The sequence below is a fragment of the Apium graveolens genome, chromosome 7, assembly GCF_009905375.1.
Source record: "Apium graveolens cultivar Ventura chromosome 7, ASM990537v1, whole genome shotgun sequence".
Lineage (NCBI taxonomy): Eukaryota > Viridiplantae > Streptophyta > Magnoliopsida > Apiales > Apiaceae > Apium > Apium graveolens.
Window position 1 is genome coordinate 194841260 of NC_133653.1, and position 13350 is coordinate 194854609.

At 34.3% G+C, this 13350-nt stretch overlaps 2 protein-coding genes across 3 annotated transcripts; both read left to right on the forward strand.

Moving 5' to 3' along the window:
• Positions 1–222: 222 nt before the first annotated feature.
• On the forward strand, positions 223–4669 carry LOC141672046 (peroxisomal adenine nucleotide carrier 1-like). The gene is made up of 5 exons (XM_074478537.1): positions 223–655; positions 1921–2152; positions 3501–3647; positions 3829–3983; positions 4079–4669. The coding sequence occupies exons 1-5, from the start codon at positions 513–515 to the stop codon at positions 4356–4358; spliced, it is 957 nt and encodes a 318-aa protein (XP_074334638.1). The 5' UTR covers positions 223–512; the 3' UTR covers positions 4359–4669.
• Positions 4670–4784: 115 nt separating this feature from the next.
• Positions 4785–9990, forward strand: LOC141672047 (uncharacterized). Of its 2 annotated transcripts, none has more exons than XM_074478538.1 (6): positions 4785–5264; positions 5364–5472; positions 5577–5657; positions 6728–6917; positions 8246–8513; positions 9566–9990. In XM_074478538.1, exons 1-6 carry the CDS (start codon positions 5208–5210, stop codon positions 9770–9772), a joined length of 912 nt encoding a protein of 303 aa, XP_074334639.1. In that variant the 5' UTR covers positions 4785–5207; the 3' UTR covers positions 9773–9990. The 2 variants fall into 2 exon arrangements, with proteins under 2 accessions (XP_074334639.1, XP_074334640.1); XM_074478539.1 differs by having other exon boundaries at positions 5364–5406.
• The last annotated feature ends 3360 nt before the right edge of the window (positions 9991–13350 follow it).

The window sequence follows — 13350 nt, forward strand, 5'->3', positions numbered from 1 at the left end:
TTTTGCAAAATTTGTAAAGTACGCGTCAACCTTAGTAGCAGATGAGAGCAGCCGAGCACGAAAATTAGAAGACGAACTTCGAAGCGATATCAAAAACTCCGACGGGCCTACTCCGATCCGGTTAATCCTAATAGCAATCCTTGCGTGGCATTTTAATCAGTTTACCCTAATCTTTACAATTTTTTAACCCTTATGGGTCCCAGTGACGGGCCAATGTAAAACGGGGCCCAGCCCAAGAAGCAGGAGCACGCAATTGATTACATTTCCCGAGAGAAGGAAGCCACCATCTTTGATCCCATTCTGTTTCTCTCTATCTCTCCGTCATCTCATCTCTCCCCATAATTACATTTATATCCTCCCCCATTTCCATATCCTATTCCTACCAACCTACCCTCTCTTGATCCCACTATGTTTTTATCCTAATACTCAACATTTTGTTATATGCAATTCAACAGCTTTGATCTTCTTCTTATATTTATAAAATACATACATATAGGCGGAGGAAGAGGATCATGTCTGTGAATCTAGAATCTATATCCGAAGCAACCTCTGGAGCCATTGGAGCTCTTGTTAGTACTACTATTTTGTACCCTCTTGATACTTGTAAGGCTAAGTACCAAGCTGAGGTTACTGAAAAGGGTCATCAGAGATACAGGTCTCTCTCTCCCCTTCCCCCCTCTCTCTCTCTCATATCCTCCTTAAATTTGACCCTGCTTAGTTTTTTTTTGTTTCATTTGTATGTGATCTCTGTTCAATTTTGATGTATTGATATTTTATAGATACGGGTTTGTTGTTGTTGGTGTGTAATGTTTATATTGATTCTTGAAATTATTTAGTATCAACTAGTACAAGTACAACTGCTGTAATTTGGTAATTTCTAAAGGCTCCAAATTTGGTTATCTTTATTTTTAAGTTTAAACTCTCCGATGTTGGAACTCTCCGGATGATCATTTGCATTTTTCGCAAATTGTGGCCTGTGCATATTCAAAATTTTTAACCTGTCCTGGAAGGTCATTGCTTTATTGGAGGTGGATAGTTTAAGTCTTGCCAAATGCAAAATAGATGGGTGTGTTTGGTGTTATATGATCAAAAGAAACTTTGTTATTGAAATCAGCTTCTCTTTTGAATTTGTATTATTTAGGGGTATTTATGCATTAATTTGATGGGTGTGTTTGGTCACTTTTGAATTGACCCAAAATGCCCGAACTCAACTGAAAACTTTAATATATAAATTATATAAATATAAAAATATGCATCACATATTTGTATACATATGTGATATGTATACATTATATTTAAATAATTTTAATTTATGTGTCATCTCATAAAGTTATTATTCTATATTTTTAGTTCATAATAAATAAAAACAATCTATACAATTTAAACGATTAATTTTTGGTTATTTTCGAGTTGATCGGGTCCTAACAAATCGGGTTAAGGTTGAACTTTTTAACACGTACCTGGTGCTAGTTTACTACCCCTATATGCGCATTATGTGTGATATTTTCTGTCACTGAGGGGGGGGGGGGGTGCCCCTGCTTGGCCAATAATGAAATGCTAACTATATAATTATAACTTTATAAGAAGCATAACTTCTGCAGACAACGGCCCATTGAACAAATATTAGCTATGCAATCAGACTGGCCCAGCTTCAAGTCCCTACAAAATGCATTTTTGTTAAAATTTTTTAGTTTACCAAACAAAACTTGTGAAAAATATTATATTTATTGATACAGTAATCAGTTATGTTAAAGCATAAAACTTGTATTGTTAATTAATTTATTATCTCCTTTCTGGATTTTCTGGTTCCCTATTTCTTAATTATGGTATTATACCGACTTTCCAGCTTGTGGTATATTTGTCTTGCAGACATTACATATATCGTCAACATAATTAATTTTCTTGCTATGTTTTGTGCAGGAAACTTTCTGATGTTCTTGTAGAAGCAATATCAAATCGTAAGGTTCTTTCATTATATCAGGGCCTTGGGACTAAAAACCTGCAATCATTCATCGCACAGTTTGTATATTTTTATGGATATAGTTACTTCAAAAAATTATATCTGAAAAAGAGTGGTGTTAAATACATTGGTACCAAAGCCAACCTACTTATAGCAGCCGCTGCTGGGTCTTGTACCGCCCTTATAACTCAAGTAAGAAATCCTTGTCTAGTCCTCCCTTCCCCCAACCCCAGTATAATTTGAAGTCTTTGTGCTCATGTATCTTGCACTTTGAAGCTATTGTTAATGTATGAGTAAAGACTAAATTACCTTTCTTATTGTCAATTAGAGCATCTGAAAGCATTCTTCTTGATTAACTTTTCGAGTATCAATTGTACGATATATTGCACTACCATACGAGTAGCAATGGAACATAGAACTCTGTAAGAGTTAATTACTTATTTATGTTCAAGCGAAGTCTACATGTATCATCATGTGTTACGAATCGTCCACTTATTAAATAGTTAAGCTATAGACGTAGTGTACCTAGCCAGAGATGTACTTGGACTTATCTTACTCCCCCCCTCCCCCCACAAAATAAACTGCCATCTTCAACTCAGATAGAACTTGTCATTTCTTACTGGAGGATAAAAAAAGAGGAAAATATTGTTTTTATCGGTATTTTGGTTTAATTTGCAACCTTTTTTTTTTACAAAATCCAACCTACACTTATAGGTTTTGTAATATTGATATGGTTCTGAGAAAATGAAAACAAATTTCCGATTTCCGTTAGCTAAGAAAACCATTTGGTACCATGCCCTTGCAAACATGGATTTTTGAGACGTGAACATGGATATATATAAGACTAAGGAGGCGACTTGTACACGTGACTATTGACTAGCTCAACTAAGTAAAAACTGTTGGTTCTGTAGCAATGACTTAGTTACAAGAACTAATCTTTCTTGGTCAGTCAGCAGGCTAAACCTTTTCTTGCAATACTTGTACTGATTAGGTCATAAATATATATCATCAAGATAGCGCAAGCACAAACTATGGAGGCACAAATAGTTGACAATTTCTGTAAATTGCAATGTAAATGTTGTTCATAGCATTAAGTACTGTAGACTTAAATTGGATTACAGTATAGTTTCAATAGTCTTAACACTAGTGAGATTAAGAGAATCATTGATCCTACGCTGCTCAAGGCAAGTGTTTATCTGAAAGGTTTTACTTCTATTGATAAATTTTAATATTGGTCTAGATTAAACACTCAATAAGTTTTATTGATTCAGACTTCTATAATGTCATATTGTGGTTCACTGTTTCTGCTGCTAAAGTCTAACAAAGTTTTAGGCAAACCTAATTTGTTAGGATGAAATGGTTGCTATACGATGAAATGGTTGCTATACGATAATCATATTTCCTTCATTTCTTCTTATAGGAGTGTGATTATATAAAAAAACAAGTAGGTCTGTTCTCATCATCGTGTCATGCTAATATATGTTTTATTGAAGTTGTAGTTACTATGGTTTCCTGAAAGCATTCTTTTTTTCTTGTGAAGCCTCTGGATACAGCATCCTCGAGAATGCAAACAAGCTCCTTTGGGAAATCAAAAGGACTATGGTTAACCCTTACAGGAGGGAGTTGGAGTGAAGCATTTGATGGACTTGGCATATCTCTTCTTTTGACTTCCAATCCTGCAATTCAGGTACCACTTCTTATCTTTTGTAATACTATATTTTCTTCACAAGTCGTTCAAATCTGGTGTTACAAACAGTGTCGTGTGCCTTCAGTATGATCTTTACGGTCTTATTACAAGTCAGAGGATATCAAATTGGGAAAATCTATATATAATATCAAGCTGATAGAGGAACTTTATTGTAATGCAGTACACAGTTTTTGATCAGATGAAACAAAAAGCAATGAGGAAACAAGTTAAAACTAAAACCGGAACATCCTCAGAATCCCTTTCAGCGTTCTCTGCTTTTATGCTAGGTGCAATCTCAAAGAGCATTGCAACTGTTTTAACATATCCAGCTATCAGGTTTGTAATTGTTTGTTGTTATTTCTCTTAAGTCATACATATATGTTATTTTAAATGATGAAAAATAACCATCTTCTAACATGAAATGCAAATAGAACTAAGGTAATGATTCAAGCTGCTGACCCGGATGAGGATGCTAATGGAAATGCTAAACCAAAATCCCGCAAAACAATATCTGGTGTTATATATTCAATTTGGAAAAAAGAGGGCTTGCTAGGCTTCTTCAAGGGGTTGCATGCACAGATTCTAAAGACTGTATTAAGCTCAGCATTACTATTGATGATAAAAGAAAAAGTTGCGGCTACAACTTGGGTCCTTATACTTGCAATTCGAAGGTATCTTGTGGTCAGTGCAGCTAGAGTAAAGAATGCTTAAAACTGAAATTATGGTTGGTGAAAAATGTAATTTAATAGTCAATACAACGCACAATCACGCACATAACGTACAAGGCGAAAGATTGTGTGATTCTTAATTAGTTTCATTCAGTTAATAATCGGGAGCCGAGAAAGCAGTATTTAGTTTATCAGCTGAATTGTAAACTTTTTCTATACGACTCCAGTGTACGAAAGATTTTACAGTGACTAGATCATAGTTTGGGTTGGAGTTGGTACTTGGATGAAGAAAAAAGTTTTGTGATTGATAAAGTGGAAACTGGTTGATTTATTTATAAAATGTATATTTAACAATTCCATTTTGTTGTATGAAAGTTTTTGAGCGTGGGCTACAGGAATGACTCCGGTCTGAACACACATTGGCAAGTGCAAATGCTACCAATTTGTAGCATATGTGGACATCATTTTTTTTGCTGTAATGTGTACAAACTACAAAGCCCGTACTTTCTATCTCTAGATTCCAACTAAACATGGGGAGAGGCCTTATTTGAAAGTAACTATATCTTGGATTGAGAAATTTCCCATCACGAATACACATATCCAAGATCCGTATCACTCCCGAAAGACAAATTTGTTTCTTTAAAAAATTAAATACCAGACTAGGATTGTGTACCAAAAACATGAAAATTGATAATCTCGTCACTTGGTCTACAATTTTTTTTTAACAGGATACAAGTTCATGAAGATTGATCTGTTACTGTTAGAGGGTCTATCTCTGGGCAGCACAACAACTAAACTACTTGTAACAAACTAACATAACAGATTTCACATATTTATTCAAAATTTTATACTAACATATATACCCTATATACACACAAATTTTCAAGTGAAGATGATGTCCAGCAATTATACAAGCGTTGGTAGCCACAATTTTTCTGGATCCGTACCTGTATGTTTATTTATTTATTTATTTATTTTCTTACATTTTTTAATCTCCAATTACTAATAAATGTTAGCATCTCTGTTTAATTTTGTTTTGTTTTCCCAGGCAGTGTCTGATTCACCTCCTCAAGTCTCTGTCAAATTCACCGGTACTTTACGGACTTTGTTTCGTTGTTATGTACATTTACGTGATCTGGCACCGTTAATTACTGCATGTTCGTGATTTTACATTTGTGTTTTTTGTAAATATGTACATTGTGTTGTGTCAAGTCTGTTACTATTTCTCGTGATGATTGGGGAAGTAATTGCATTGTTACAGATTCGGCTCTACAGACATTTCCGCCTTCCGGAGCTCAAGGGAAAATAACTAAAGCTTCTGGCCCGCCTCACGATGCTGATGGTACATTTCTTTATTATTGTACCTGATTTTAGGTGAAAATAAATAATACTATCAGTTTTATGTGTTAGAACAAGGTGTGTGTGAATTGGTGATAAATTATTACGTGTTCAAGGATGTTTCTATGTTTAAGGATGTTTATTATTGGAGTGCTACATTTACAAAAGGTTAAGTATTAAAGTCATCATTGGTTGCGTCCAAACATATCAAGTGAGTTACTCTTCAGTGGCAAATATAAAATTTTGTATCAACTTAGTCATTCCCAGATGATATCCTTGATACAACTTTTTAATTAATGATGAGCTTAAGTCATATTTGCAAGTTGCAATGAGTGGTTGATTTGCTGCATTTGAATCCAATGAGGATGCCTTTGATTATATAAGTGAGTGCTACATTTCTGTCGTACAATGGAACTTAATGTTTCATAACTGCTCCAAACATTAATTTTGTTGTTCAACAATAGTTTGATTCTCTGTAAACAATTTTCTAACTTTGGAAAAATATTTTGTTGTTCAACAATAGTTTGATTCTCTGTAAACAATTTTCTAACTTTGGAAAAATCTTGAGGTATTTGGAGGGGTTAATATGCATTTTACTTAATATGCATGCCCCTCATCAAAAAATTCTTTCTAAGAATGAAATTAAATGATCCGTTTCTGGATAAGTAGAAGAAAACAACCCAGTAAGAAGCATGAATTAAGCTCGACTAGAGGAAGAGGTTAGCTTATTTCTGAACGGATCAAGCAGGGAGGGAGGGGAGGGGGAGTGCAGCGAGGCGGGTAGTTTATCCGAGGCAGGTCTTAGTTCTCAGTCATTTTTAGCATTGGGTGTGGCTGAACCATCTACAATGGGGGAGCAATGCACAAGGAAGAATGTTATACATTCTTATATCACTCACTAGAACCCATCTTAAGGTGTCAGAGGGGGTCTACGTGTGTAGTTGGCACCAATTGGTTGACAATGATATAGATTGGCATGTTTTAGATTTTACTCATGGCTATTTTGTTTCACTAGTATATCTTTAATGGCTTTAAATTCTTGACAGATCATTATAGGTCTCGTCTTTTTTGTAGTTTCATTTTCGAAACCAGTATCTGGATCTTCAGGTGAATCCCAGTCAAGTGATTGGTTTCGGGTATTCACTGTTGGTGCTTACAAGCCATACTTTGATGTTGACACATCAGATGTTTTAGACAGAATTAAAGATTCACTTCTTCCATTCGACGGAAGCTTCTACGAGAAGACTTCTGACCGCCCGGATCTGTAAGTTTTCTGTTGTGATCACAAGGATTATATTTAATGTTTTAATTTTGTGCATATGGATTGCAATTATAATTGCAGATCAAAAATTACAATAATGAAACTAAGACAGCATGGTGATAAGAGAAAAGTCTCTTGCTGTTTCCTTCTGAAACTTTGCATTAAAATGAACATTGGCTCGAAGTCGACATTTAGAAACCAAGTAGGTAATAAATGTGAACTTTGAAATAGCCAGAAAAATTAAAAGATAAAAGAAATGTTTCCAAGGCACCAAAGGACGTCTACAATGGGTTGTTTGCCACTTTCCAGCCACCTTAACATTGTGTAAACGCATCAGAGAATCATATCTTGATTGTTAATACTAATGTTGGAGGAGAAATTGTGAAGTTCGAAAGGAGGGAACACCCAAGAAGATTGGCTAGTGACGGAGCCAATTGGAGCCAAGAAAGATGACTGACAGATAGAATTGATGGCTGTACCCAAATGTTGAATAGTGGGAGGGCCATTTGTAACAGGGCCAAATCAGGAAGTTGGAACCTTATCCTACACAATACTAAATAAAGTTCGAGGTTTTACCTCGAATCTTCAGGATATGCTGAAGACACCAGAGACATCCTCTTGGAATGTTCACCGTCCAGAAAGCTTGATTTTGTTGTAGCATCATTTCTTTGTAATATGAGAAAAACGTCTTAAGAAGCATTTGGATGGGCCTCAGAGGATATAAAGAATCAAATTCAATCTAAGAATTATGTGATAACAAGCTTATATAACATTTCGTAGACTATTACAGTTTGTTGGAGACTTTATTTTCTAGATGCTGAAATCTATAATACTTCCCTAAGGAGTATAGGTACGTGTGTAAATTGCCCCTACTGGTACATGATAATCACTTTATGTGATGATACTATAGTTGGAATATTCCTTCCTAAACGCTATGAGGTTGCTTAAAGATGCATATATGTTCTTGATGTGGGGAAGTATCCACAATCAACACTAGGAATTCGCTGCATTTATTGTGTTTCTTTAAATTAGGTTAATGGAGTGACAAATTGAGTAATTAATCAAAGACTAAAGAGGCTTCTTCCAGAGTGCCTCTTGTGGTGATATCGTGTTTAACTAAGCCAGTTATCCCTAATATCTGAATGTGGTATAGCATCCATACTAGTTTTAGCAGATTTACTGATCTCTAAATGTCATACTAAAGAGTGTCACTGCCATTCTACACTATAGGTTTGGCCTAATTTTCACACTCAACTAGGGTGCTCATTAGTTTTTCAATAAATTCATATTTATATTATGGCTTAAGTATGTTGGGTTATTGTGCTGATCAGATATGGACCATTTTGGATATGCACTACCTTGATATTCGTCGCAGCTGCAATCAGTACCCTTGTTACTTATCTTGCACAAGAATTAAAGAATGAAAAGTGGGAATATGACATAAATCTGGTGACATGGTCTGCTGGATTGTTCTATGGCTACGTCCTTGTTGTTCCTCTCTGCTTATATGTGATTCTCAAATACTTCTCTGTCCCGTCTGGGCTAGCTCAGCTGTTATGTCTATATGGCTACTCCTTGTTTGTCTTCATTCCAGCTCTGGTAAGTATTTAATGCTTTCACTTCTCTTATTTTGTCCATATGATCTTACGATTCCACATGCATAGTCAGTAGTGTTACATTTTGATTGCCTATATTGAGTTTTTGCATAGTCAGTACTCAGTAGTGTTACATTTTGATCGACTATATTGAATATCTGAATATTAATGTTGTTTGGCGGTAAAGATTTAAGCTTGAAGAAAAAATCACTTACATTTAATTCATCAAGGTGGACAATAGATTGAAATATTGGATGCTGTCCTAACCTTATTAATGATTTGAATATTTGAGTTTTTTTATTGTTGTCATCCACTTGCTTTGGACATGCTTATGACAACAAAGCAAGTAGATGTGATGTGTTTTGCTGACACTGCAAATAATGGCTTTCGTGATTTCATCTGAAACATACTGGTCAATGAATGTTTTCATGCTAGACCTTTAATTATGTGATAGGCATAACAGCAGATTGGTATGGAAGTTAATTGATGCTTTGAACTTGCAAGTTCTTTCAAGTAATCCTTTTGTTGAGGTGATGTGCTTATATGATTAGCTCCAAAGGATATGGGGTCATGTTAAATTCAATTATTCGTAGTTTCTACCTTTAGTTGAAATGCAAATTAAAAGAAAATAAAAGGACCTATCATAATCTCTCTTTAAAATTGGATAAAAATCATGTTTTTTCAAATGCATGCTACTTAATAATTTAATTGGATTTTGTTTAATATGTTCCCTGAAAAAATTCAACCTCTTTGTCTGATGTTATAAAAGAAGTACACCTTTATGTTTGATTTGTAATTTTTAGGTTCAAAATTTAAAACTTCCACGGTAAATATTATTTCAAAAATTAACATTTGATTAATTTAGAGAATTCAATGTCGAGTGTCGTGGTAGTATCTTTGGAGAAATGTATATTAGAAAAAATAAGAAACGAATGAAATTGTAGTATTTACTGTTAGTCTGTTACTTGTTGCGACAACTAAAACAAGTATAATAATCACAGTTTTGAAATGACCATATATATGTTGGCTAATCCAGTTTCCTGGTCTTGTGTTTAGTGTTTGTCAGTCATTCCGCTGGATCTTTTCAGATGGGTAATTGCTGGTGTAGCAGGGGTCATGTCAGCGACATTTGTTTCACTTAATCTCCGTAATCACATCAAGTCAGCCAGTGATAAGTGGTTACTTATTGTAACTGGGATCTTTCTTTTGCAGCTGGCTCTATCAATGGTGCTAAAGCTCTATCTGTTCACTGTCACTGTGTAGAGTTATACTTGATAACTCTGATATTACTTGAGGTGAACATACTAGGGACTATAGCAATGAGTTAGTTGGTTCAGCCGGCTGTTCTTAAAGGTTTCTCCCTGGGAGCAAACAAAACAAAATGTAAATTTGTATTATGTTAATTCTTTTATGAAATCATAAATTTACTAGGCAAACTACAGCCTTCAAAGCTCTTTTTCTCTTGCTACTTCTGATTCTTTAACAACGGAAGAGAATGATCCTTCTTTATCAGAATGTGTTTGGCATTTTTTGACACAAAAAGCATGTGTGTGGTGGCATGTATTACGAACTTACGGTCACTATAAATACACGAACATATGGCTCAAGTGGTAAGAATTTATCTTCAATTCTATTCTCCCTTAACCGGACTTTGCTAGACCAAATACTCATTTGTAATACATATACATCTTATTATTTAAAAATAATAATAATTGTATTTAGAAAGATTATGTGACAAGTCCTGTACTGATTGTTTAGACAGAGAGACAGGGTAGAGAGTGATTTGATGCAGACAGTGACAAATTTGATCCTAAAATAACTAAACCGGCCAACTTGTTGGAGAGCTATCAAAATCTAGTGCGAAAGAAAAAAAAACAAATAATTTCACTGTAAGAAAAATCAATATAGACAATTACAACTATTATAAGGGAGAGAGCAACCAAAGTACAATGAGCCCTAGAAAACTGCATAAGCATGGACTTTGGTTTAGACTTTTGGAAGAAGCAATATGCTTTTAGGGAAACAAAACACCCTGATTCCTGAAATTGAGGTTTTTGGCTGGAGAAAAGTAGTAATTAATTTAATTATATAATACATAAAGGATTAAAGTCAAGAAAAGTTTGATAACTTTAGGGGATTAGGTGGTTCTGATGACCTAATTAATTTGTCACCAATGCATCATCAAATAATCTGCCACCCTAGTTTAGTAATTAGATTTTGAAAGATTAAAAATGGATAGAATTAGCAACAAAAAAGAAAAGGATGGTCAGAGTTATAAAATACTATATTCAATTTCTTACCTAACAAATTTGAATACAGAATATGATATCAGAAACACATGAACATGTGAATAACACATGGTGATATGAACAACATTCCAACAGACCAGCCAGAATCAGTTAGTTACTTGTTATAAGAAATGAAGAAATCCATGGAATGAAACTTAAGCACTTTAACAGGAAGAATGGAAATATTACTATCATATAACCTAACTAAATAAATAAATATATTGAGCGCGATTAGATATCTGAGGTGACCTCGAAAATTTCTCAGAATATATACTCAAACTGTAACGCTATAAGCCATATTGGTAAAAAAATAAATATCAGTATTGATAGTTGCAAATAATAAGCTCTCTCTGTATATTGCAAACCATTTTAAAAAAAATTAATTAGCCAAGATGAACTCAATATATATACACATTCTGTTCAGCCATTTCATTCTCCCTGGTCAACAAAGCTACACATTCCAAAAGATTCAACTTCACTAAAGTATCACCATGACCATGTTCATACTGAAAGCTGGTAAATTTGCAGGGTACTTTTTATTAATTTTTCTTAGCATTTCTGTACCAAATTCAGTAGGTCTAGCAGGAAGAATTCTTCAAGAAGTTGTAGAAAAGCCTCAGCAATGGAATCATGTTTTTGTCAAAGGATTCTTTGCTAATGTCGAAAGAGAAGTACCCTCATGTCCTGATCCTCTGCACAACAGGTAAAATGATCAAGAAAGCAAAAATTTTAAGTTTGTTTACCAGCAATCGTGGATGATCAAGGAGAACTTGTATATAAACTTCATCTATATACATTAAACAAATTTCCGTTAATCTTAAGGTTGATGGTACAATTTCTGTAATACTCGTGTCTTAGTTTCGATACTATAATAGATTGCAAGTGTATTATCAGTTATGTTCTGGCTTTCTTTCCTCATAGTCAGTTCTAGACGTCTATCTTCTTTTTACCAATATTTATTGTGTGTTAGTCATATACCAGAGAAAACAAAAAGGGCTATAATTTTACAGGTCTGCAGGCTGCAGCAGATCAGCTGTTGTATATTTGTAGAGTGTTAATTAGATGAGTTTAAAAGATACTGCCTCATTCTCTGCACTTCTGTAAGTTGTTTATGTTTTTACATATGAAAATCTGATAATATGATTTTCATAATTTCATATGCATGGACAAACTAAAGTAACAACGTAAACACAAGCATTTAACTCATTCTTTTCGAGGAAACAAAGCACTCTAGGTGCTTTGATCAGGAAGTGGATCATTCACGAGATCATCTAACAAGGAACCACTTATATAAGTTATTTTACTTTTGAGAATTTAGGGGTCGGTATCCTTGATTCAAGGTACCCGATTTCATATATAAGCTTAAGGAGTTAGTAAGAAAGTTCAACTGGATAATCTATATTTAACAAAACTTAAAAAAAATTACATTCTAGGAAAAGAAAGGAGTTCTCATTTTGATACTCAGATATGAGAAATGTGTTACGCAAAAGTCTGGTTCTCAACCCCCTCCCCCCTGTATAGCCAGGTATAATTCCCAAGTCCTTAACATTGAAAGCAACAGAGCAAGCTTAAAGATATTCCTATCCTGATGTCGCCCATTTGAAGCTTGAAAACTATAAATCTATCCAGTGATCAATTGCCTTGTTTTCTTTTCATGCAGAACTAAAATTGCATTCCTGTTTCTATTATACCACTCAAAACTGATCCCCACTTTCTTTCTTTGGTTTTACTGCGTCTATGAGCAAATCCGTATATGCTTCTAGTCTTGAGCTATTTCAAGTTAATATTTTCTACAGTCTACACTTACAGATCATGTCTTACAGTTGCAATTTTTGTTTTTCTTTTGGTGAGAAATTTCAATTGCCAATTAGGTCTAGTACATACCTAGATTCATGTTTTAAGTTTAGTACATATAACGCCAGGGGCAGACGGACAGGGGCATGAGCAGCACCTCAACGTCATTTTAATAAATCAACCGATTATTTTTAAATGTCAAACCTCAAAGTTTATATAAATATATGAATAAAACCTTTAATAAAGTAAAAAAAAGTTACAAACTAAGTGTTCACATAACATTTGAATAAGAAATGTTCTTAGAAGTGGAAATATAGTTGCCTCCTACATTGCTAATAAGAGGACTTGGTGTTGCAGTAGATGAACAAAGACCTGTTCAGCTAAATGCCTAAATGTATGAAAAATTCCTGCAGAATATGCAGAGAATATTTACATAAATGTTTTAGATAAATAGGACTATGCAAAATCCAAACACTTGAAATATGCTAAACACTAAACTGGGAAACAAACAATAGGTTCATCACTTCGGGAATGAGAAAAGACACTGTTAGAAAGTTTTCTTGCAACTAAGAAATTGTCTAGGCATATATCAGAAGCAAATCAAGGAAGAAAGAAAATCACAACCTTTTATATAACTTCATCTTCCATGACTGACAGCACTAACTTCCATCATTTATTCCTTTCTCCATTTTGTACCTTGGCAGAAATTTATCAGCAATTCTGCATCAAGGCAAAGAGCCTAGCATTTGGTCCACAATA

Coding starts and splice junctions, on each gene's coding strand:
- LOC141672046 (XM_074478537.1), top strand. CDS start 513: ATGTCTGTGAATCTAGAATCTATATCCGAAGCAACCTCTGGAGCCATT. Junction 3,648..3,828: donor CTTCCAATCCTGCAATTCAG/GTACCACTTCTT, acceptor ATTGTAATGCAG/TACACAGTTTTTGATCAGAT. Junction 3,984..4,078: donor TTAACATATCCAGCTATCAG/GTTTGTAATTGT, acceptor AAATGCAAATAG/AACTAAGGTAATGATTCAAG.
- LOC141672047 (XM_074478538.1), top strand. CDS start 5,208: ATGATGTCCAGCAATTATACAAGCGTTGGTAGCCACAATTTTTCTGGA. Junction 5,658..6,727: donor CCCGCCTCACGATGCTGATG/GTACATTTCTTT, acceptor TCTTTTTTGTAG/TTTCATTTTCGAAACCAGTA. Junction 8,514..9,565: donor TTGTCTTCATTCCAGCTCTG/GTAAGTATTTAA, acceptor TCTTGTGTTTAG/TGTTTGTCAGTCATTCCGCT.